The sequence below is a fragment of the Hemicordylus capensis genome, chromosome 1 (genome assembly GCF_027244095.1).
Source record: "Hemicordylus capensis ecotype Gifberg chromosome 1, rHemCap1.1.pri, whole genome shotgun sequence".
Classification (NCBI taxonomy): domain Eukaryota; kingdom Metazoa; phylum Chordata; class Lepidosauria; order Squamata; family Cordylidae; genus Hemicordylus; species Hemicordylus capensis.
In genome coordinates this window covers 338839326-338860435 of record NC_069657.1, presented here as the reverse complement: position 1 = coordinate 338860435, position 21110 = coordinate 338839326, and the positions used below count along the sequence as shown (strand labels likewise).

General features: G+C 47.8%; 1 protein-coding gene across 3 annotated transcripts in view; it reads left to right on the top strand.

Moving 5' to 3' along the window:
- Positions 1 to 2709: 2709 nt before the first annotated feature.
- Positions 2710 to 21110, top strand: part of CEP85L (centrosomal protein 85 like) — a 163152-nt gene continuing 144751 nt past the window's right edge. The window contains exon 1 of one of the 3 annotated variants that reach the window (XM_053281068.1): positions 2710 to 3199. In XM_053281068.1, coding sequence (XP_053137043.1) covers positions 3148 to 3199 — 52 coding nt within the window. In that variant the 5' untranslated portion in view covers positions 2710 to 3147. Of the gene's footprint in view, positions 3200 to 9271; positions 9413 to 21110 lie in introns of those variants that run through there. The other 2 variants (XM_053281153.1, XM_053281247.1) reach the window with 2 other exon arrangements.

Below are 21110 nucleotides of genomic sequence, written 5' to 3'. Positions count from 1 at the left end.
GAAGTCCCAGGGAAGGTTGCGACCAGTTCTGCATTCAGACATTACGGAGGCAGCTGCAAACCAGAGGCCTGAGCAGTGAACCTCACTTCAAACTGAGGGTTCAAATTGCAGTTTGGTAAATGAACCTCGGTTTGAGTTAGGGTTCAAACTGCAGTTTCACACATTCGAACACAGAGTTACACGAACCCAAGCACGTGTAACTCCGGCTTTGTGTGATGTTTGAATGCGGCCATAGTGAGAGGGATGAACTGTCATTGCATCTTTATAGCATATAATGTAAGCAGTTGATTTCTTGAGTTCTGAAATATCTAATTCATAAGTTCAGCACAATCATGCAGAAAAGCTTCGCCATGCTGCCTCTCTTAAGTGTTTTTAAGAAACAACTGAAGACTCAACATTTAGAGATGTTTTAAAATATCTTATCCTTTTGTTGAAAAGCGGTATATGAATATATTCGTCGTATTTGTTGTACAGATTGGCTTGTTCTCTGTCAGTGTTGGCTAAAAAGATTAGATTCTCAGTTTTGGGGGATTATAGTATTTATGTGTGCTTGTGTGTTTTATGGGCTAATACCAAACGTTGGACATATCTGGATATTTTTGCATCCAGGCAAACTCTAGAAAAACATACACAGGAAGTTTTAGATTTGAAATATATCTATCATGCACACAAAAAACCCTCTTTCAGATGCAAAAGGTGTTGAAACAAGGGAAAAAAGTATAGACTAGTGATATGAGATCCACTGTACACATAATTTTGGCAAATGTTTCCAAGAGAAGGCAAACTGTGAGTCTTTTTATAGAAAGCCACTTGTGGCCTGATACACATGATCTCTGACTACTAATTTACAGAGACTACTACAATTTACAGAGAAAATAAATAAGATGGTTTCCTACCCCCAAAGGGCTCACAGTAATAAGAAACATAAGGCAGATACCCACTGGAGGATAGCAGAAATTCAGGATTGGTGGCTGTAGTTTCTCTGGCTGTGTTGGTTGGTTGGCTGGCTGGTTCTCTCTCTCTCTCTCACTCTCACACACACTCATTTTTTCAGGGTGTGCACACAGAGCCAGCCAGCCGGCACAGAGACGTCCACCATTGATTTTCGATGTCTGCTACTTGCTACAGCAAGCAATGACATGCCAGTTGAAGGCAGGCATTGGGCATCATAGCAGCAGCAGTCTTCCTAACCGTGCAAGTGCAACTCAAAATCATTTCATACTAGCTGAACCCGCACAGAGCATCTGTGAGCTAGTGCGCTCGGCCTTTGGCTCACTCCCACCCTGCGTGCTCATTACTCCTCCCTGGTCACCCATTCTTCTTGCCAGTTTTTCCCTCCCCCACCACTCGCCCATTCTCCCCCCTCGTTGGTTGCCCATTTGTCCCACCCTCCGCTCACCCCAGAGAATGAGGCTGCACCTCACTCTCACTGGGCCCCAGTGCAGCCTGAACTGTCATTTGGCCGGCAGGTGGGCATGGAGAGGGAGGCTGTGCTGCCCTCTCCGTCGCCTGCTCGGATGGTCTTGTAGGAGCAGCAGCTGGGCTATCTGGGCATTCGGCACCCTCTCTACGCGGCCACCGCTTATTCTCCCCCCTGCCTGCCCACCTGCCATTTTCTTTCTCCGTCCATCCATCTAGCCAGTTGCTGCTACTGCCTGCTGCTTCTCTTTCCCCATGCACCCGTTCACATTTTTTTGCTGCCCACCACTTTCTTCCCCCTTGACCGCCGCTTTTGCTTTCCTCTTTCCTGCCACTGTTGCTTTCCTCTTCCCCCTCCCAGTAGCTTACTCACTAACTCTCATGAGAGCTGCCACGCATGTGATTAGCCATGGGTACATCTTAGCGAATTAGATAGATAGATAGATAGATATAGATGCCACTTTGGGCACCTGTGCCTAGGTTGCTGACCCTTGATGCTAGGGTGGCACTTGCATGGGGAAATCCCCGGTGACTGGAAATAATATGGTTTCCAGATACAGAGCTTATTACTGTGGCATGTAATGGAACATCACCACTACCGTACTTTAGTGGGTCTTTAAAAAACAACAAAACCACTGTTAATATGAGACTTTTCTGGCTCCCAAAAGGTTTGCTTCAGAAGCAGTTTTAACCAAACCAGCAAAATTACTCCCATTTCTTTTAACTTTGCTGATGTTTAAAACTGCTTGAACTAAATGGTCAGTGTTCCACATAATCAGCTTTCCACACAAAAGGTAGCCAAGTGGTCAATGTTGTGTGTGACAACTGTACTACCATAATGTTAAGTGGTGGCTATGGGTCTAATACAGGGGTGGGCAAACTTGGCCCTGCCAGATCATTGTTGAACTAAACTCCCATCATGGCTGGGGATGATGGGAATTGTAGCCCAACAGCAGCTGGAGGGCCAGGTTTGCCCACCCCTGGCCTAAAAGCCCTTCCCTCAAGTACTTAATGTTTTTTGAAAGGTAAATGTCCAAACAAACCCGCTGTCTGGAAGTTTCCTTTTTCTAATGCTAGATGCAGTCGCTTCTCTGCACGTGCTCAGGAGCAGTTTGCTTTTGTTTTGCAAGTCGCATCACTTTCCGAACAGCCTCCAGTGCAACCCCACCTTTTCTTTACGGGCTTCTCTAGTTACCCTCGTGGGCAGAGCGCCGGCGGCGTGGAGTGGACTGCGCGCCACCTCCCCCTTGCATCTTGCTTTATGTAAACTCCCTCTCCCCTTTTCTCCAGAGTAGCAGCGGCGGCGGCGGCGGCAGCAGCAGCATCCCCTCCTGAGTTCCCGCCTCCGTCCCCGCCCGGCACGAAGCAGCAGAAGGAGGAGGAGGAGGGAGGGAGAGAGGAAGCTGCAGTGCGTGGGGAGCAGCCACAGCGGCGGAATAAAGCGAGTTTTGTCCTTCCTGCCCCTGCGAGAGCCTGGCTGGCAGCAGCGCTATGGCCGCGGCACCCCCCAGGCCAAAGGCGGGCTGCGGAGCGGCAACAGCAGCAGCAGGAGGAGTAGACGCCCAGCAGCAGTGACCAGCCTCCTGGCCTGCCTGCCTGCCTTCCCACCCCCGGCTCTCCGTCCAGGCCGCGTTTCTAAGCTTCGGCGGCGCCCGTGTGGACAGCCAGGTGGCCGCTGCGCCTCGTCGCCCCTCTCCTTGCCCTCCACGTTGCGGGGGCGGCACCGCCATGTGGGGGAAGCTCCTCTCCGAGCTTGGGCAGGACGGCGACTACAGAGCAGGTACGGGGAGCAAAGGGGGGGGCCGGCGGAGGAGCCGCCGCCTGCGTGGGGCATCGCTTGGGGTGGCTAGCCCGGTTAGGCGCCCCGGCCGAGGACCGTTGTGCAACGTCTGGACGCCGCCCGGGGTGGGTGTCGTAAGGCTCGCCGCTGCCGCTGGGTCTGCCTGTCCCCACCCCCGGGGGTGGGGGGCTTCCTGGGCGTCGGGACCTAGTCCTCTCCTCAACTTTGGCACCCCAGCAGTAAAGCGCTCTCTCTGTGGTCTGCCTTGTTCCTCTCTCTCTCTCTCTCTCTCTCTCTCTCGGATGCTGCTGCGTTCAATGTTCGTTAACGCACGTCGCCATCTGGTTTAGCGATTTGGAGGAGGAGGAGGAGGAGGGGTGGCTGGAAGTGAGAGTTGCGGGGAGCGAAGCGTAGGAAGAAGGTCACTGCAACAAATCCGCCCGGCGGTGCAGATTGCAGCCATCCTGGCCTGGGGAAAAGGAAGAAAGGGGAGGGGACGTCGCTTCAGGGAGCCATTTGAGCGATCCGGCGCTGCAATTAGCTAGAGGTTATATTTAGCGCTTTCTCCCTAATCGTGTTTAAATCTAAGACTGGCAAACACGATTTAAAAAATCGAAAGGGAGGGGAAACCTGCTCCTTCCGAAATCCTCACCACTAGCTTATTTTTTGTTTTGGAAGTTCGGGGTTAGGGGAAGACCTCGGTTCCGCTAGCGCTAGGCATTAAAATAATCCTCCTGCTTCTAATCCCGGAGCCTAGCTCTCTTACAGAAAATGCGTACTCTCCGCTTCCGGGAAGTAGTGATGCTAACTCGGGGTGAGGACTTTATTTTTGCAGAAACGTTTTAAAGCCGCATGGTATTAAAGCCGGATGCATCCCTGTTGGGACTCCAGTGTAATTGTTAGGGTAGATATATATAGTTAAAGGTCAGAGACTTCTACATCAGCAGTTTGGCTCACCCTGTTCACATGTCACTATCTCTCTCTACTAATTAAATCGTGCGGTTCTCTCTCTAATTAAACCATCCATTTAGGATTGTTGGATATACTTGCACTAATGATCGAAACAAGACCATGTTTTAGCCATCAACTCCTAACTTTATTACTGATGTGAACGGTTTGCTTGCAGTGTCCGAGAACAAACTGTACTTGCCTGCTCTGTATTTTAGAATAAATTATCATTCCTTGGTTACACTATGAATTACTGTACTGTCCATTTCAGTAGTGAGATATATAGATTGCAATTTCAGTTCGTTCTGGGAGACAACTGTTATTGACCATGTCGATGTCCTAGTTTACTCCCCCCCCCATTCATTAGTTAGCTTTTTAATTAATGACCAAAACAGATGGTATTTGATTTGATTTTTCTTAATTCACCCTGGAAGCCACACATGTACCTCATTCTCCCACCCATTCACCCCACCATTTCTATTTGGGTGATGAGATGACAGCAGTTCCAGAAGTGAGTTGCAGAACTTATCAAGTTTCTAAAATCATTTTACATTAATTGATTTATTTAAAAGGTGTGCTATTGGTTTGTGTTATTTGTTCACAAGAAGATAACACAAGATGTCACAAGATGATGTGACAAGAAGATGTCACAAGAAGACATCACTCTTATATTTTATTATATTCTAGGACCAAAATTGAATTTTTCTTTTCCAAAGTATTTTCAGGTACAAAAGCTGTACCTCCCCTTATAGCTCTTATCTGTATATTGTTCATTTCCCGTAATGTGGAACAGAGCATGCTTTTAACAATTCTTTTCATCATTTATTTCTTTACACAAACATGCACATTTCCCAAGTATTTGCATATTCTATACCGCCCAATATATTATTATTATTTCAATTTCTATACCGCCCTTCCAAAAATGGCTCAGGGCGGTTTACACAGAGAAATAATAAATAAATAAGATGGCTCCCTGTCCCCAAAGGGCTCACATTCTAAAATGAAACATAAGATAGACACCAGCAGCAGTCACTGGAAGTACTGTGCTGGGGGTGGATAGGGCCAGTTACTCTCCCCCTGCTAAATAAAGAGAATCACCCTACCATATACTTCTATATATTTTATACCATATACTTTTATATTTTTATACCATTCTTTTATATGGTATAAGAGTATATTTTATACCATATACTTTTTTATATACTGGAATACAATTTATCCGTGTAGGGGAAAAACCCTCACTAGGTGTTGTGCTTATTTAGTGTAAAAATCCATTAATGTCCTGTATTCTGGAAAAGCTGAACACAAATACCCCATGTGAACTAGAGACAACTAGAGCAGCTCAGGATTATAGAAACTATAAGTCTATGTGCAACAGAAACCAGAAGTCTGTAGTATCTAAACCATTCAGGTAACCAAGAACACTATTTAACCAATAAAGCTATTATAGAATAAATAATTTTTAAAAAGACTTTCACTATTTTTGCAGTACTTCGTTTTTCAGAATAATCAGCAGATGAGAGCTTTCTACTGACAATTCATACTTCTAGAATAACAGAGAAGCTTGTGAGAAATGTGCAGATGTTATAAAGAATTGACAGTGCCTCCCAGCATGTTCTGCTGTTTACATCAATATCATCATCATTTATTTACCTATTTTGCTTAGATAATACTGAAGTGAAGAATGAAAGAGATTGTCCTCCAGCAACATTATTTGTACTCAATCATGTCCTGCTGATGAATTGAATATGTGACAGCCCTGTTGTCAAAGCTGGAAATCTTTGTGCCTTAACCCTTTTCTTTTGAGTTTAATATGTTTACTAGAATCTATATAATCCACTTGAAGCAATGATTGCGCCTGTTGAGTTCTAGAATACTAGACAGACAATTGCTGAATCTACCATTATTGACTACTTGGTACTGTGTTTTGATTGGTTCAGAAAACTGTTCTATTCTAAATGCTTCAGCCAATCAGGTCAGTTTAATTATGATGGCATATTAGTGGTAAGATGTTTATGTTAATAGCCATTGGGAATAGTACTTCTGATTTTTAATAGTCCCTGACTTTTAAATGTGTTTATGGAGAACTTTGTAATTCAGTATTGTCACCATGAAAATAGTGTCTTAAACATACATATTCATATTATTATATTTATTAATTATTTAATTTATATACTACCTGACTCCAAGGCTCTAGGTGGTTCACAACAATAAATACAAGACAAAATAAAACAAACTGTTAAAACAAAAATGATTTAAAGTAATTTAAAACATTCAAAGATTACTAAAAGCCAGGCTAAAAAATATGTCTTAAGCATTCCAACTGGTTTTTGTAAAGTAGTGTACGAAGTTCCACTACACCTAGCAAAGTGTACAGTTACCCCAGTCTAGGGCTTTGTGTGCACAGCAGCAGGCTGCACACCTGCTGTTGTTTGTGGAGCCCTTCATTGTCTTGCCTTTTACTGAAAGAAAGTCCAATTCTGAACCATTTTTGGAAGGACGGTATATAAATCAAATAAAATTATTGTGCTCTATTCTTCATCTGTTTGGGGAGGAGATATCTGCTGTAATGCTGGGCTTGTAGAAGTCTAATAGTTTATTATAGAGGGTTGATGTTGCTTGTGTATATTGCCCAATGGTAAGAAAAGCATGAAATATTGTAGTGCTTGACTTTTCCGAATGAGTGCTACTCAAGCATCAGTAACGGCTTACTTTGGATCATAGGTATGTGTCACCTATTCCTTTAAAAAAAAAAACACACACTTGCGAACACTTGTTTGGAAGCTGGCAGTTATGAAGAGAAGAGTGACATGATTTTTTTACTTATGGATGTGTATTCTGCTATTCCCTCACTTATTTTCTATCATTCAGAGAGATCTTATGGCACCATGTGGCTGCATGAATGTCACTGGCCTCTTTGCATGTCACCTGTGATACTGATAGCCATGAGTGTTAGAACCTGTATAGTTAACAAGTTGTTCTAGTAAGAACAATTCTGCTTATTTTCCTTTCACTATCCCTACAACTGGACTAACTTTGGTCCAAATCAGTTAGGCAGTTCACAAGTTAGCCCACTTGCGCCTCAAACATTCATGTATCCACCAGTGTTCTCTCAAGTTTTTCATCTGTGTACAGGATGATGTGAGTGCATGCACACCTTAGAGGGAACATTGGTGTCTGCCATCTTGAATTGGGGTGGCTGACATAACAAACTATGTGTTTGAGGTGTCCCTATGTGTCCCTGCTGTGTTTACCCAGCAGCCTGTGCGCGGCAACCATGTGCATCCTACTGTTGCGCACAGGCTGCTGGGTGAAGCCCCATGGCCACGCGCATACTTCTAAGTGGTGCAGCAGCCGAGGAGCAGGTGAGGACCTGCTTTACTCATGTTTAAAGGTACTGCTCCTGTCAAAGTGATTTGACAGGCTGCACCGAATCAATTAGTGCACATCCCTACCATGTAGCTCTTTCAAAAAGCAAATGCAGCCTCTGTCACAGAGACACTCCACCATTTTGTGAACCTTCTCATTAAAAAAAAAGAAATAAAATTGAAGGCTGTGTGCTTCCCTACACATGCATGTACGTGTACACACACGTGCAAAACTTCTGATTTTTGTTTTGCAAAACTGATGAAGTTGTCTGTTGCATGGACAATCAACCTTCAGTTACGTTTTGTTCTAATACTTCTGGATAATGCCTGGTAGGAATATAGACTGGTTATTTTTTAAAAAAATGTCTGAATAAATAATATAGCAAGTAGAAATTTGCCTGGAAGCTTTTCACACAGGACTTTTTAAAGCCCTTTAAATCACATCTTTGGAATGGAGGGGATGCATTCACATACCTGGCAGATTTACCCCAAAGTCCCTGTGAGCTATCGGGGAGCACTTCACACACAATTTGGGTTTTTCACTGTGTGTTAAGAGTGCAGCCAGATTTATATCTGGGATTTTAAAAAAATCTCCTTTTTGTGTCAGGTTTTTGGGCTAACTTTGAGTTCACAGTAAAACTTGCAGTAAAGCCTGCTGTGTGGAGAACTCCCTGTAAATGTCAAGAAGGCTCAGTAGTCAGGCTTCGGTTTCTGTAGTATTGAATTGCTGCTTACAAGTGTGAGCAGTTTGTTTTGTGCTGCAGCCTACCCAGAGAGGGTATTTCTTGAACCAGAGCATTGCAAGTTAATTTGCATATTTATTTTTAAAAGTTTGCACAGTGCTACTATTAATATGCATTTCATAGCATTGCACAGGAAAAAAATAAAACCAAACATCAATATTAAACAGTATGAAATATCAAAAGTTTAATACAAAAACAGGAAGGCACAAAGCAGCAGATTAAAGACTGAAGGCCTTCTGAAAAATGGTTTTAACTGGACTGATTTACAAAGTCTTTTCTCTTTAAAAAAAAAGGGGGGGTGGGGGGGAGATTGCACCTACAGAGCTTACACATGATAGAGTGAGAATGTGCCACCTGCCTTGTTTCCACCATGGAAATTGGAGTGCCAGCCACATGAGTATATGAACAGAGTCTTACTTATTTGAGGATCAGCGACCATAAAACCTAGCTTTGACGTGCTTATAATAGTGTACACCAGAGGCCTGGCTTTTATGTACTGCAAAGCCTTCATAACTAAATTGTGAAGCCTTCATGTTACTGTACCCTTATGATATTTGGGAATTATCGGTAATGTTTATATTTTATAAAATATATTCAGTAATAAGCACTTCCTGTGTTCTTTTTCCTAAAGTTGTGGGTGAAATTTAGTCTAGCAAAACTACCATAAAGCATCTGTTCATGGCAGTATTATTATCGTACAGAAATAATTTCCAGAATCTATGGGATTGGTAATACATGACAAATATGAATGTCTGCAGTCCCCTGAACATAATGATATTTCTTGCCAAACCTTAGCCGCAGGTAGCATGCAATGAGTAAGGAGCTTCATGGGCAATGTCACAATTTAAAGTGCAGCAAGTATAGTGAGATCACAATCTATTATGAGCTTTCGGGTATCATGAATTGGTTGGCTATGTTAAAACATAAAACAGCTGTACTAGATAGGTGAAGATAACTGGCTAGAATAATCTATACCCACTTTGTATTTCAGGGGTGGGATGGGTTGGGGTGGGGGGGAGAAAGATCAAAGAGCTTTGTATCTGTTTTGAGATGTTTGAGCTCAAAACAAAAATTGGAGCCCTGTAGGTGAGAATGCAACAGGGGTGTTGGCCTGTAAGAATGCTGGCGGGTCGTTGCAAGAAGGGGAGTTAATGGTGAGTTAACCACACTTTGTATCAGCATTTCCTAATTTATTTATTTTCATCTGTGTGCGGAATGAGTTGGGTTCTGGGAGGCGCAGTGTGCGGACACATGCATTCAGAGTGAGGCCTTCCTGATTCAACCTGAGCAGGATCTAAAATTAACCAAGTGGACCTCAAAAAACATAAGTGTGCACATACGCACATGCCTTAAATGGAACACTATTTGATATATAGTGACAGTTCCATGCCTGGAACCCTCAGCTTGAGATTCAGATTGTATGGTACAATCAATTGGAATCAATTTGCCATTGGGATATTTGGAGAAATGTACTATAAACTCGGTTTTCTCACTAGGGTTATGTCTATACTAAAGGAGTTCCCTGTTTTGGTTAGTGTGATCTTGATTCTCAAGATTTATAGCACATCTGCCTTTTGTCATTGGTTTCCTCCTGTGCCTTTGCCCTTTTGATGAATTTTCACTCTTATATGTTGTGGATTTATACTAGGGTACAGTGTTCCCTCTAACAGGGATTCTCAGATGTTGACTACAACTCCCATAATCCCCAAGCAAAAGCCATTGCAGCAGTGGATTCTGTGAGTTGTAGTCAACAACATCTGGGAATCCCTGTTAGAGGGAATATTACTGGGGTAGCTGTGCTGTTCCCTTGGCAGAAGGATTGCTTCTCTCTAGGTCTCCCAATTTGACCTTTTAATCTCTCTTGAGGGTTGTGCTCTTGGGCAATACTGTAACCACTGCATGGGCGCACAGTTGCATAATGAAGGCATAACAGACCTATGTGTATTCTTTTTTGTACTGGATGGAGTGCAGGATAACCAAAGGGGAGAGAACAAAAACACAACTAGTTCTGCTCATCCTTACCAATTATGGCTGATGTTCTGGGCCTGATGTGTAATTGTTGCTTTCATTTATTATATTTTAAAATACACATTCTATATACATCTGATATTTTCCATTCACTTCATTACGTTACAATGAAGTGAAGTGACTTCTTATTTATTTTCTTTAATTTTCTTAGCCATTTGTTAAAAAAAAAAGCCAATTTATGCTTAAGTATATATACTGATTTGGTAGTGGAAGCTGCTCTTAGTTTTCTATATGCTTTAAATCTACTAGAGTGGACATTTATTAAACAGTTCATTAATATTAAGCAGAACACAGAATCTGTTTCAAATTAAACACTGGGAGGGTGTCAATTTCATCCATTTATAGTGACAATACAGCTTAGTAGATGAGAAATGCCATCTTCAGCTTGGGAGTTGTGAAGGTCCTGAAATTGTTTAATGCATATAGGAGCAGATGTCTCATCCATTGTTGAGGAAAAACCCATTTGTTGCTGATAGGCTATAATAGGAGGGAGGCTGCTTCTACACTTGTCTCTGGTATCAACTGTTCCGCTTTCCACATAACTCTAGAATCCTATCTTTGGTTTGTAATCTGAGGTCTAATAGTTAAACATATATATTTACAAGTTGCTTGTTAATTCTAGTGGTGCCTTTTACTGCACAACTATGTTTATGAAGACTTAACATTGTTGGAATTTCTTACAAAATGTCCATGGTTCAGTCAGAAGAATATTCTATGATCTGTAAATTTATACCAACAACTAACCAAGTCTGCCCATACCATTTTCTCTTTCTCCCCCTTGCTTTCCTCTTTGGCACAGCTGGTTAAGTTTAGTTGGAAGCAATGGAATTGCATTCCACATAATTATGTTTTGAATTGGATATTGGTATGTGTGTATATTTTCAAGAGAGGCCTGTCAGTTCAACTTCTTGTTTACTTTTCTGAAGATGTGGAGGCTTTATAGTAAAAACGATATCCTTCACTCTCATCCAGAGTCATATTTTTACACATGAGTAGGGCTTCCTACTCTCAAGTAGTCCCATTAGTTAAATTGGATATCTCTCCCCCCCCCCAGTCTTGCAGGGCACAGAACTCACAATAATTTAACATTTCATTATAGAGGAGTGCAGCGGTGACCCCCACATCCCAGGCATGAAGCCCTGTGTGACTGCACAACTCACTGAGAATGTGAGTCATTAGCAAAGAAAAATGAATATCTTAAACCTCACTCTAATGAAGGATCTTCAGCATCTCAGTTCTCAGAATTTCAGCTGAATGTGTACACTGTGACTGACCTAAAGGTGATCTGGTAAAGTGCATTCTACAGACCAGTCACCCACAATCATTACATCTTTTGCTAGGTTTCTTGTCAGCTGGGCACATACCTCCTTGCTACACACAATACCAACATCTTCTGTCCATCCAAGCCAAACACACAGAAGATCATGCTTCCCTTTGTTAATGTTGTTGCATCTCTGGGGGTATGTCTGGCTTGTATCTCATAGTGCCTATGCAGGTCAACTCCTTGCACAAGAGAGCCTCTGCCAGCTATACACTGGAAAAGTTTATCCCCCATCACAATTCTTGGAGGGCAGATTCAGATAAATGTTGCCCTGAACATGCAAAAACATCAGGTCGGTGGCAAGTACAAACTTCCCCTGACGTCACTCGTGGATGTGCTGATGCTCTCTTGTCTCATCCTTCTGTCATGTGAGAGGGATGCTCATCTGAATCACCGCTCTTCATGCGCTCCAACAAGTTTTGGGAGTGCATGTAGAGGGGCGATTCACCTGACGCAGCCCCAAGTATTGTTCCTTGCTTTCCTAGGTCAACCTTTTCTGTAAGTAGTTAGGATATTTTTGCATTACAGGAAAAAGGAAAGATTGTGCCATCAAGTCGGTGTCAACTCTTGGCGACCACAGAGCCATTTGGTTTTCTTGGTAGAATACAGGAGTGGTTTACCATTGCCTTTCTCCTGTGCAGTATGAGATGATGCCTTTGCTGTTGTCACTGAAATGAGCATCTGCTTCCAACACTTTCCTATATTGTTGCTGCCCAATATAGGTGACAACAAATATATATTTACTAGGCACAGTCTGGGAAGCACATGAGCGGAGATTCGAACGAACAGCCTCTTGCTCTCTAGGAAAGCTCCAAGGTGCTGGTCTTTGCCAAATGACCCAAGTACCACTCCTGGTCTATTAATGGCCATGCAACTAAACAAGTGAGAACCTTTTACAGAAGGCCAAAGAGCACACCTCAGTTACGTGACTCAAAATGCCCAGCAATCAGCTAATGCTATCAGGTCCTTTTATTTGACCAGGGGAGCCCTCTTCATACCAGCTCTATAAAACTTTTTACAGTCAAAGTTTACCTGCAACTTCTGTACAGTGCCCAACTTGGCCCTTTTGAGAACTTTACCCCCTTGGAAGCTGTTCAGACTAAATTTTTAAGAACAATATTTCTCCCTCGAAGTAGGAGGTCACTGCTTACATAGGGTTATCTTCCACTCCTTTGCTCCTAATAGACAGGAAGTCTCAGGTCTTTCAGGTGTCGTAGGTCCGCCCCCTTTCCGGGCATGCTCAGGTGTGTCCCCAGTTCCTTCCTGTCTACGCTCCTGATCAGATGCACAGGGGCTACGGCCCCCTTTTTTCTTCTATCCAATTTCATCCATTGGTGAGCTTAACCTTTCCTTTCTGTCTCTGGGGATGGACCTTTCTCAGGCTGGGGATACCCTAGCTGGCTCCTTATCAGAGGGCACAGGGGGGGAAGAGAGAAATAGGACGGCCACCAAGAAGGCCACCAAACGGCTCCGCCATCTTTCCTCGGGCACACATGGCCCGGAAAAGAAAAAGAAGGCTCCCCAGGTTAAGGGAGACAAGGGCAAAAAATTAACTGCTTCTGTCCCGAGACAAAGCGAGCGCATTCTGATCCAGGCTGTCTGCAGCGGCTCGCTGCAGCAGCCCGGGAAGCCATGTGGCCGGTGGGCAAACAGGAAGCGTCCCCGAGTCCTTCCCAGGCCTCCCGATCCCTCCCAACCCAGGTGCCCAGACACAAGGGGCTAATCGGGGGGGTTAGGGGACTCACCGGCACAACCTTCCCCGATCCTCCTTCACCCCCCTGCAGACCACGTGGAGGCTTTGCAGCCGCCATGCGGCCCCTCGGCCGGCGGGAGCGCTGGCGAGAGCAGCCCAAGAGCCGCGGCTCCAGCCGCCGCCGAGAGCACCGCAGCCCCAGCAACAGTGGCGAATGGTGCTCTGCACCCCGACCCTCAGAAGGGCGCCTCGGCAACAGGCCCTGGTCCAGCGGACCCCGCTCGCCTCCCTCCAGCAACCGGAGCGCCAGTCAGCTGGGCGGCGGAAGTTTTCGGCTTGGGAACGAGCGCCGCAGCAGCGGGCTCTTCCCCAGCTGACTCCGGGCTCCCCGCTCCAGCAATCGGAGCGTCAATCAGCTGGGCAGACGGTCATGGACGGGGAATGGGCATCGCGCCCCCCGCGCCGCCCCCCTACCCCGCGGTAGCGGCATTGGCCACCGGGCGAGATCCGGCTAGGGGAGTTAGCCCCCTAGGGCAGCCAGCAACGGGCCCTCAACCGGCCCCTCGCTCCTTAAGTGGGTCTGTGCTGCCTCCCCCCTCACTGGCACTGCATGACGAGGGGCAGGCGTCCAACCAGCTGACAAGGGCTGCGATGCACGCCTGGGGAATGGCACCAGCGGGGGAGGGCGAAGCCTCGGTGCCTCTCACCCTCCGTAAGTCTCCACGGGCGCGTGCCAGTCTGGGTGAAGACTCGATGCCCCTCACCCACAGCGACTCCCTACGGGCACAGACCAGGCTGGGCGAAGCCACGGTGCTGCTCACCCATGCCACCTTGGTTCAGGTGCCGGGCAGGCTGGGCGAAGCCTATGGGCCTCTCACCCCCAGCACAAGAGGCACGCCACACAGAGCAGGCGAGGAAACAAGACAAGAACTGGCGTGGCGCCTACTCAATGCTCGCCTGGACTCACTGCCATGCTCTGCTGCCGAGGAGAGGGCGGCCAGACTGCAGTCACAGCCGGAACCGTTGGAGCCCCCAGTGGAGCTCGTACGGGATAGCTCCCCGGACCTCCACCAGGTGAGTGGCATGCGCGGGGACCCCAATTTGCAGCAGGACATGTCTCTATGGGTCCGGGACATGATGACCAGAGAACTGAGAGCGAACGCCAGAGACCTCTCACGCTCGGTCAAGGAGATGGTGGCCCTAGAGATGAGGAGATTTACAGGGGCACCCTCCAACTTATCACGTCAGTCCTCAGCCAGACGTTATCACTCTAGCGATTCCTCTTCACCCTCCAACAGCAGTCCAGAAAGGGCAGTCCCGACCAGGGGGCGGTCCAGGAGGGGGCGCCACCAGCCCACAGGGGGAGCAGGCGTGGATACTCAGGAAGCCAACCTCCCCAGCACAAGCAATGGGAGAGGAGCGGGGGGCCCCCACATCAGCCCAGGGCAGACCGCCGGCAAGCAACCCCATAAGGGTCACCCCAGATCGGGGTTCAAATCCCAATGTATCGGGGGAGGTGGTATCTGACAAGGAGGAAGGGGAGCTCTCTGAAGAGGAGATTCCCCAGAAACCCAGCCCCATCCTGAGGCTCTTCGCACAGGAGGCATACGAGGTGCTGCTCTCAAAGGCCAAGAGGGTCATTAACGCGGCGGCCGCCCCACCTGACACACAGGAGGCCGCCGGCCAGCTTTCACAGGAGTTTTTTCCTACCTCTTCCAGTCAACACCAACCTGTGGTACCCTTTCCACCTCTCTTCCAAAAAACTATGTTGTCTGAGTGGGAGAACCCCGCCTCCACTAAACTTCTAAGTTCCTTTCCCAGGAGGTTCTACATGCTACCAGAAGAGACGATGGCAGAGATTGCTATACCAAAAGTGGATACACCGGTCGTGGCCTTGGTCTCTGGCGCCATTATGAACAAAGAGGGGGATGAACAGCTGAAAGGGCCAGAGGACAGGAAAGCGGACGCTCTCTTGCGCAAGGCCCACGGGCCTCCGCATCAACATCCATTATGGCCCGGGCCTCGGTGTTGTGGGTAAAGGACCTCCTTGCTAAGATAGAGCCCGGTCAGACGGAACTGCGTCTGGGTCTGAATAAGCTGCAAAGGCCGACGCCTTCATGGCAGACGCGAGCCTAGACTCTATTCAGTCTTCATCCAGAGCCATGGCAGCGAACGTGGTCCTACGCAGGTCTCTTTGGCTAAAGAACTGGCGAGTGGACGACAAGTCCAAAGCCAACTTGGCCTTCACCCCCTTCAAAGGTGGTAACCTATTCGGGGAGGCTCTAGACGAGGTGTTAGTGGAGACTCAGGATAAGAAAAGGGCCATGCCAGCGGCTCGCAGGGATGGCCACAGCCGTTTCTGCACTAACCGACAACCTTTTCGCTCCTCCAAGCAAGCCTTTCGTTTTCGAGACCAACGCCCCAACAGGTCGCAGGGACGAGCCCAATGGGGAAACACCAACCGCGGGAACCAGAGGAACAAAACAGGTTTCCGCCACTTCATGGCCCCCCAGTCCGGGGGAAGACAAAACCGGAAACAAAATTGACTATCTACCGGTAGGGGCCAGGCTCCAGCACTTCGCCCCCAGGTGGACGAGGACAACACAGGACAGGTGGGTTCTAAACACACTCGAGTCCGACTACTGCCTGGAGTTTACTACACGGCCACGCAACCAGTTCCTCATCTCTCCAAAGTCCAGAGATCAGAACAAGCACTTCCAAATGGAGCAGGCTATTCACCATCTGCTCCACATCCAGGCGATAGAGCGTGTGCCATCGACCGAGTTATGTCATGGCGTTTACTCCATCTTGTTCTTGGTGCCCAAGAGAGATGGTTCGTGGCGCGCAGTCTTAAATCTCAGACAGTTAAACCGCTTCATTCGCAAGAGGCGTTTCCGCATGGAATCCCTCCATTCCATCAGGGAGGCGGTCGCCCCCGGCGATTTCCTAGCCTCGATAGATCTCACAGAGGCCTACCTACACATACCTATTGCCCCCGTCCACAGAAGGTTCCTCAGGTTTTGCTACAACCAGAAACATTTCCAGTACAGGGCCCTACCGTTTGGTCTCTCCTCGGCCCCAAGGGTCTTCACCAAGGTGCTGGCCGCCCTGGTGGGACACATGAGATTAGAGGGGCTAAGGGTCCATGCGTATTTGGACGATATTTTAATCAGAGCACATTCCTTACAACAGGCGGAAGCGGACGTTTGCAGGGTCCGCCTACTGCTCAGGACACATGGGTTTTTGGTGAACAACTCAAAGAGCCAGTTCCGGCCATCCAGGACGTTATTACACCTGGGGGCCTGGTTCGACACGGGGGCAGCGACCATCTCACTTCCCCCGGAAAGGAGGGAGAAAATCCGCAAGCAGATTCAACCTCTCTTGCGGAGACGCCAGGTAGAGGTCTTGTTACTGGCCCAATTGCTAGGGTCCATGATCGCATGCATAGAATGCCTACCTTGGGCAAGGTGGCACGCGCGCCCGCTACAGTGGACGCTGCTGCCATTCCAGGACGAGATCGCCTCCCGCTCCAGCAGGAAGGTCCCCCTTCTGCTTCGGGTGAGGCAGTCCTTCCGATGGTGGTTGTCCCCTGCAGTGAAAAAGGGGAACCCATTAAGGGAACCCAACAGGGTGATCGTCACTACAGACGCAAGCCTGACTGGCTGGGGGGCACACTACAGGGAGCAGACTGCTCAAGGCCTCTGGTCCACAGAGGAAGCCCCTCACAGCATCAACTGGCTAGAATTGAGGGCCATCAGACTGGCCCTGTTACAGTTTTCATCCCACCTTCGGGGAGAGCACGTATTAGTGAGAACAGACAACATGACAGCCAAGGCCCACATAAACCGGCAGGGGGGTACCAAGTCGAGATCCCTGATGGAGGAGTCCAACTTACTCTTCCAGTGGGCGGAGAGTCAGTTGGCCTTGATCAGGGCAGAGCACCTGAGCGGGGAGGCCAACATCTAGGCGGATTGGCTGAGCCGCCAGACAGTGGACCAGTCAGAGTGGGCTCTCCACCCCGAGACCTTCAGCCTGATACAGCAACACCTGGGATCTCCCCAGGTGGATCTGTTCGCATCCCCGTCGAACAGCAAGCTTCCCCATTTCTTCACGCGGTTCCAGCACCGCCTTGCGGAGGGAACGGACGCCCTGAACTCCCCTTGGCCAGCAGGCCTCTTATACGCCTTTTCCCCAGTGGCACTCATTCCTCGGGTTCTGGCAAGAATCCGAGAAAGGAAAGCACAGGTCATACTAGTGGCACCCTTCTGGCCCAGACGGCCTTGGTTCGCCGACCTGGTACTGCTCTTGTTAGTACCCCCCGTACCTCTGCCACTAAGGTCAGACCTTCTGACCCAGGGGCCTCTGCACCATCCGGATCCAGGGTGGCTCCAGCTACACGCTTGGAGTTTGAGCGCAAGCAATTAGCAGAGAGAGGTTACTCTAAGACAGTACAGGACACCATCTTGGCGGCCAGGCGGCAGAGCACAAACAGGATCTACCAAACTACCTGGGCCGCCTTCCTCAGGTGGGCAAGGCGCAAGAAGGTGGACCCCTGCTCGGCCAGGGTTCCCCAGGTACTCGCCTTCCTACAGGTGGGGCTAGACCAGGGTCTCAGGCCCAATACGCTGAGGCGACAGGCCTCAGCGCTGGCGTCGGTCCTCAAGTTGAGGAAGGCAGGGAACAACTTGCTCCATCCTCACCTTTCCCGTTTTCTACGGGGAGCAAGCAACATTGCACCCCCGCCTGTCCATCGTTTTCCCTCATGGAACCTTAATAAGGTCCTAAATGCCCTTACTCGGGCTCCCTTTGAGCCGCTCTCCTCCATTCCCCTCAAGTGCCTTTCCTACAAGGTCCTCTTCCTGGTGGCCATCACCTCGGCCCGCAGAGTGTCAGAGTTGGGAGCGCTTTCTATAAGGAAAGAACTTTGTGTTTTTCAGCCTGACGCTGTGATTTTAAAGACCGACCCTACCTTTGTTCCAAAGGTCAACTCCATGTTTCACCGGTCTCAGGCAATAGTTTTGCCCTCCTTCTGTCCGAAGCCCAAGCACCCACAGGAACGTAGCTGGCACTCCCTAGACGTGCGCAGGGCCCTGCGCACATACGTTCGGAGGACTAAAGACCTAAGAAGGTCTGAAGCCCTTTTTGTGTCCTTCCACGCTACTTCCCTGGGCTCCAAGGCGTCCAAGGTCTCCTTGGCGCGCTGGCTACGGGCATGTATTGCCTCAGCATACCAGGCCTTGTCTCTACAAGTGCCCCGTGGCATCACGGCGCACTCTACCCGAAGCGCAGCCACTTCGGCAGCCTTCTCGGCACAGGCACCATTGGGGGAAATTTGCCGCGCAGCCACATGGTCTTCCATTTCCCCCTTCTTCGAACATTACAAAATTGATTCGCTAGTTGCAGAGCAGGCAGCCTTCGGGCGCACAGTACTGCAACAGGTGGTGGAACACTGATCCACTCCCCCCCCGGGATCCTATACTGCTCTGGTAGGTCCTTATGTAAGCAGTGACCTCCTACTTCGAGGGAGAAAGAAACATTGGTCTTACCGTGAAGGGTTCTTTCTCCTCTGAAGTAGGAGGTCACGCGGCCCTTCCGTGGATCAGGAACCATCTAGGGTCAGGCCAGGTCCTCCTTCTGACTATCGGCCTTAGCCCTGCACCGCAGGGAGTTTTCAGCTGTCCGCTACGGCAGCGCCGAATCATTACCAATTCACGTATTTTCATACTAATACCTCAGGTCTTCTATCCTATTCGTGTCTAAGCTCCGGACTTTCCTTGCATGCCTTCCGCTATCTGCTTCTACTTATTCCATCGTCAAACCTGAACAACAACAGGCTGATCACGAGAGGCAACAGTCAGAACTGGGGACACACCTGAGCATGCCCGGAAAGGGGGCGGACCTACGACACCTGAAAGACCTGAGACTTCCTGTCTATTAGGAGCAAAGGAGTGGAAGATAACCCTATGTAAGCAGTGACCTATGTAAGCAGTGACCTCCTACTTCAGAGGAGAAAGAACCCTTCACGGTAAGACCAATGTTTCTTTCAGGTGCCATGCTGTGTTCCCAATACTGTCCTTAGACATGAGGCAGGAGTTTTTAGATTAGAAACAAGATCTTGGTTAAGTATTTTCACATTCTGGCTGAAGCTGACATTCTCCCAAGTGGGTTTGGCTCCCCAAACTCTCGTAGACATTTATGCCTCAAAATGGAAGGTGGCGCTAAGACACAAGTTACAATCTTATGGTTTGTCCCAGGAAGAGCTCATTAGGCTAGGGTATGACCAAGCAATACGGGTTATCAAACAGCATGCCTTTGATATAGAACTGCAAGAAGAGCTAGCAAAGCTGCCGAGAGGGATCTATATAGGTAACCAGTCTTTACATGTAAGACCTCCTGAATACCTACTTAGTTTAACAGCAAAATTTAGGAGAGCCATGACTCTTGTGTGGCTAAATGCACTCCCCACTGCAGTTTTAGAGGGGAAGTTTAAGAAACTACCACATTCAGCCTGCCTTTGCCCTTGTGGCTCGGGAGAAATAGAAACAACTGCACACGTAATTCTTTACTGCACCTTTTACAGGGATATTCGAATCAATTTTAATTCTTTACTTTTAATGCAGTTTCCTGTCCGCACTGATGAGTTTTATTTAGATTACCTGCTGTCAAATTTTAAAGATACTGTGTCTGGGAATGTGGCCAAGTTCTGCCATGTAGCTTGTAAAATCCACAAAAAACTTATTACCTGATTATTTTTTATTGTTGCTATTGTTTATCTACATATTCTGGTCAATGACCGAAATAAAGCTATCTATCTATCTACCTAAGCAAGCTGCTTCTGGCTGCGTCACCACAGCTGCTTGTACAGCACCACCATATTTTCAAACCATACTTATTTGCTTGCTTAGCATATGTTTCTAGAAGGGACAGTGTCTTGGAAACATAACAGCTGCTCATCAACTGCTGACCTGACCCAGGAATGTAGCTGTGCTGCAGCTGCCGCACAAACAAGGTCCAGATACCTCTAATGGTTGCCAACTTGGCGGTCACTCTTCTTTCCTGTTGTGTGGCTTTGTCATCAAACTTCAAATTACTTGGGTCTTCAAATCATCTCAGTTGCATTGTGTCACAGAAGTAGGAAGGTCCCAAATGTACTGTCCACAGTCCTGCAGTGCTTCATGATTGACATGAAACACACCAGCCAGGATTAGCAGGCCAAGTACTGTTAGGTCAGACTGCTTCCATTGGAACATAGGAAGCAGCTGTTACAGAGTCGTCAGACTGCTGGCCCATCTAGAGCAGCATTGTCTACTCTGACTGGCAGGTGCTCACTAGGAGTACATGCAGTATTTGGATTCTTTTCTCAGGGTTCATGATGGTCCGCCCTTCCCTCCCCACCCCCCACCTCAGAATGCAGGAGCGGGAGTTGCCTCATTCACTGCTTCTTCCTCCTGGACTAAACCTCTCTTGGTCTAACTTATCACCAGACTCCACCTCAGTGTTCTGCCGTGGGTGAGTGATAGACTGATTGTAGACCACGTTTGCCATGTTTGCTTATCATGTAACCCATTATCTCAGTATCTGCACTGGCAGGTGTGTGAGATTCAGCAGACTGTTCAGTGGCACGCATCCCAGTACTACATCTTCTTGCTCTCTCCACCTGGAACCAAGCTCTAACCCACCCACTCCCATTTTGGACTGTATCCCAGAAGGAGGAATGGGAAAAGACCAGAGATGTACTGTGGATCAGTGTTCCCTCAAGCAGGGATTCCCAGATGTTGTTGACTGCAACTCCCATAATCCCCAAGCAAAA